At 40.3% G+C, this 4,619-nt stretch overlaps 1 protein-coding gene across 1 annotated transcript in view; it reads left to right on the forward strand.

Moving 5' to 3' along the window:
• Positions 1 to 386: 386 nt before the first annotated feature.
• Positions 387 to 4,619, forward strand: part of LOC107725093 (peripheral-type benzodiazepine receptor-associated protein 1-like) — a 117,346-nt gene continuing 113,113 nt past the window's right edge. The window contains exons 1-4 of the mRNA XM_016534236.1: positions 387 to 556; positions 855 to 899; positions 3,181 to 3,795; positions 4,010 to 4,414. Coding sequence (XP_016389722.1) covers positions 3,280 to 3,795; positions 4,010 to 4,414 — 921 coding nt within the window. The 5' untranslated portion in view covers positions 387 to 556; positions 855 to 899; positions 3,181 to 3,279. The remainder of the gene's footprint in view (positions 557 to 854; positions 900 to 3,180; positions 3,796 to 4,009; positions 4,415 to 4,619) is intronic.

A 4,619-nucleotide genomic window follows, 5' to 3' on the forward strand; every position in this document is an offset into this window, starting at 1 on the left:
TAGAATATATTATTATATTATATATAATATATTAGAATATTAGAATATATTAGAATGTTTGAATACTTTTTAACATATATTTATTATAGATTAAAAGGTCAGTGTATAGAACAAGCCCAAACACAGAGGAAGTTTTGCAGATATCACCTTTTAACACTTTTAAAAATCAGGTAAGTTACACTAAATTATAAAATATTGAATTATTATCAGTCCTTTAAAATAGAATAATGTTTTTTTCTTTTAAAAAAATCCCCTAAAATTATTTAACGGTCAAGTAAATAAAATAGGAGTGTTGTACTGTCGCCGGGTGTCCAGCAGCGGTCGCTGTGTCTTCACTGGATCTCTGATGTCCAGCGCCGCAGCCGGACATTGATGTGGTGCTCTGAAGCAACTGGTGCTTAAGACGCGTTTGCATCGACAACAGCACAAACAACGAGTAATATCGCGCTGACGCGGTTTCTCGAGGATTAATGCGAGTTTAAACGCGTCTTTCGGACGTTTCCAGTGGAACTGAGCAATATATGAAGCGCATCTTGAAGTTTTCGTGAGGAGGAAGGTCAGTGTTTATATCCCGCTCGTTTATTCTCTCATTAAAGTCTCTGTGGAGATATTGACACGCGTCTGAGAAGAGACTTTTACTGTAGCATGACACTTACATGTTTTATTTTAGGGACACACGATACATTGTATCATCATTCATCATTGAGTTTGTGTATCATCGCGCTTTTGTATCTTTGTATCATCGCGTTTGTGTCATTGTATCATTGTGGCTGTGTGTTACTGTATCATTGTGTCATTGTGTTTGTGCGTCGTAAACAATCAACCCAATTACATTTACCGCGTTTTCTCTGCAGATTTCTGAGGGACAGAGTGGTTTTGGTGTTTTCTGTGATTCATAGGTGAGATTCAGCATGTATGTTACATTGTCATGTTTAACATGTTTTGTGTGTGTGTGTGTGTGTAAAGGGAAATTAATTGTCAGTTGTCTTGGAATATGCCTTCATGAGGCCAAATATATTTACAGAAAAGTTGTACTGTCTCTTACACACAGCCAGTCAAAAGTTTTGACACACTTGACTGAATTTATTTTTCTCAAAAGCCTTTAATATACAGGTTTATGCTTAAACATTTTAAATAGGTTTATAAACAAATACATTTTGCTGCAAATAATGTATATGCGCAAATAAAAACTCTGTAAGTTGCCATTTGCCTCACATGTTTTGATCACTGTATCATTACCATACTAACATTTGTGTTATTTCATAGACTTTATTATTATTATAAAACTTTACAGGGTGTGTTCAAACTTTTGACTGTCAGAGTTTTTATTGTTTATTTAGCATGTTTAATTTTGCTTGTTCAAACAAGGGCAGTATTGGTGCATTCTTCTTGAAAGTTCGTATTTAGAAGTTGGGAAGTTGTAATTGCAACATCAGGAGCTGTCACGTTGGTCAGAGCAAGATGGAGATGTTTTTCTACAAAAAAACCCCAGTATTTTTTAAATGTCTTATGCAATTTATGAAAAAAAAAAAAAACGTATGCATGTTTTTTATATCAATATTTTTTTTTTTTAAACATTTATAAAATTTTTCATTTTTTTAACATTTTATTTTTTAATTCAATTTATGAAGTAAACTGGATTGTTATATATTCTATCGTAATTGTACAGTACGGTCATATTTTGTACATGCAACTTAGCTAGTTTTATTGTAACTGAAAAATATCTATAATTTTAATAATTGCATCAAATTTACCGTCAATACAGACGCTGCATCTATTTTGTCTGCAATATTTTCTCAATGACATGTCGCAAACTCGGAAATTCGAGACTTAAAGAAAGTTCAGATTTTCCTATTTGTAATTCTGACTTTGTGATGACGTTAATGTAGGGTGACCATAAGTCCTTTTTCCTGGATATGTCCATGCTGGGATTTCTAAATATCCTATAATGTCCAGGTTTGGGCTTGGTTTTCGTTTTGTTTTCACATTTGGTGAAGGTAATGACGTCATGCGAGAAGGCGGAATCTAGAGAGAACGATCAAAGCAATGCAAATTCACATGCATATAATGAGGACTGTAGAGAGACCGTCTATAGGAAAACAAAGCCACAACCCTAAAAATGTTGAAATCCTGTCTGGGAAAAAAACAGCGTATGGTCATTCTAGGTCATGTGCGTAAATACAATCTTTCTGACTTCTTGACTTGAATGCACCAAATTTCCTGAGCTCTTCAGTGACTGATTGCATTGTGTATCAGTTTGTTTGTAAAGATGGTGCATGTGATCATAACAACAGTGTTGGGGAAGCACATTACACGTAACTTTTTCAAGTAAGTAGTAAAGTAGTGCATTGCTTTTAAATTTACAAGAAAATATCTGAGTTACTTCAAATAAGTAACACGAATTAGGCTACTTTGTTGTCCCATTTATTGCCTGACAGCTCTCCTGTCCCCATGTTGAGAGAAATCAGGAGTAAGTGCAGAGGTGTTGTGCGCGCTGCTGTGTGAACATGATGTTACTGTAGTTCTAGAATAATTGTCAACATGCATTTACTCATCTCACCTGCACAACCTCAAAATAAATAAAAACTGTGAAAAGCACACTCAGAATATGATGCAAACCTGCAATAATTAAATGTTAAATAAAACAAATATCCTTTATGTATCCAATTTTGTTAACCAATGTCTTTGCTGCTGACCTTCGATGATTCAATTCAACCATATTAATTGATCTTATATAAACGTTTGTTTCATTTTTTTATTAGTGAAGAGTATTGAGCTTTCTTCTCCTGCGTTCTATTCTTCATGCAATCCAGAATGGCAGCACAGCTGTATGAACAGCTCTACTACAGACGTGAATTTACATTTCCTTCAGCCTGAGGCAGAAGCTTATTTGTTTCACTTTTGATGCAAAAAGGCTTTTACGTTTGCCAAAAAGAGAACTTTTTATATTAAAAACAAACAAGCAAGCCCAGCCCAGTTAAGAAAAAGTAGCGCAAAATAACATAATGCATTACTTTACATAAAATGTAACAAAGTAACATGATTAATTACTTTTTTAGGGAGTAGCGCAATACTGTAATGCATTACTTTTAAAAATAACTTTCCCCAACACTGCATAACAGCTTTCTGAATCTTTCTGTCGCCATGCTGATAATCATCTTTCATCTCTGCTCTTTTCAGTTGGCATGTTGGATTGTGTGTGCATGCTGTCTGCTGTATAACGTCGTCATATTCATCCCACCTGCATGCTACTTCTGTGTGTCCACCATTAACGCCATCATGGGCGAAAACTGTGATAACCCCCCGATTCTCTCCTCCAAGAAGCGCTGCAGCTGCAAGCGTGATTCCAGCTCCGATCCGTGGCGGGATGTGGAGCGTCTCCGCGCGGCGTTAGAGGTGGAGCGCAGCCGCAACCATCAGGCCCACCGGCGCTTCTCTCTGGAGCTGCGGAGGCAACGGGAGGAGGCGCGCGAGGAGCGGGAGCGAGCGCTGAGGGAGCTGACCTACCGACACGAGCAGCAGAAGACGCTGGAGCTGCTGAGGCAACGGGAAGCTCTGGGCCGGGAGCGTGCGGCAGAGGTTCGGCATCTGTTACGCTGGCGGAGTCAGGAGTTGAAACGTACAGAGAACTTGACGCTCAGGCAGACCCAAGAAGTGCATCGTCAGCTAGCGGATGAGATCGCTGGTAGATCGGCATTTCAAGGTCTCAAACTTGGATGCAAGGGCAACGGGGCGGCGTATCGCAAACTCGAGGAACTCTTAAAGACTCTGCTTGCTCAGTCAGATGGATGGCAGGTCGCTGTCCTTCAGCATCTCCAGCAGGAAGTGGAATTAGAGAAGAGCTACTTCCTGTGCCACCTACTGGAAGCCCATAGCAGGACGTCCCGCGTCGTGAAACGATCCAGACCGAGGTCGAAGAGTTGCGTGCATCTGCTCCCGCAAGGCCAAAACCACCCGGAATCCTGTAAGGAAGGAAAACTCGCTCTATTCCGGTCTCGTTCGCTGGCAGGTCGCTGTCCTTCAGCGTCTCCAGCAGGAAGTGGAATTAGAGAAGAGCTACTTCCTGTGCCACCTACTGGAAGCCCATAGCGGGACGTCCCGCGTCGTGAAACGATCCAGACCGAGGTCGAAGAGTTGCGTGCATCTGCTCCCGCAAGGCCAAAACCACCCGGAATCCTGTAAGGAAGGAAAACTCGCTCTATTCCGGTCTCGTTCGCTATCTCAGACGTCCCGAAGTGATTCTCCTCAACCTATGAAGAAGAAAAAGAAGCAGGATTGCGAAACATCTCCTCTCAGCTCATCTCCAACTGAGGATGGAGATCTTCTAGAGGATTTACCTGAGCCGTGTTCATCTGATGAGGGATTGGAGAAGTGCTCACCATCCAGATGTTCAGAGGACAATATGGATGATCTGGTAAGAACTTTATGGATTTTTGATGTTTTCTTCTTCAGGGTTGCCCTGAATCTATTCAAGTAATCAAGCTGGATTTCATGCATAGTAGGGCTGCACAATTAATCGCAAAGGCGATTAAACGCGATTAGGCAGAAGCTGCGATTGTCATGCGTATCTTTCAGTGAAGCACAGTTCTGTGATCAGTAGTAAATCTCCATCCGAAGGC

The sequence above is a fragment of the Sinocyclocheilus rhinocerous genome, unplaced genomic scaffold (genome assembly GCF_001515625.1).
Source record: "Sinocyclocheilus rhinocerous isolate Xijiao unplaced genomic scaffold, SAMN03320098_v1.1 scaffold1295, whole genome shotgun sequence".
NCBI lineage: Eukaryota > Metazoa > Chordata > Actinopteri > Cypriniformes > Cyprinidae > Sinocyclocheilus > Sinocyclocheilus rhinocerous.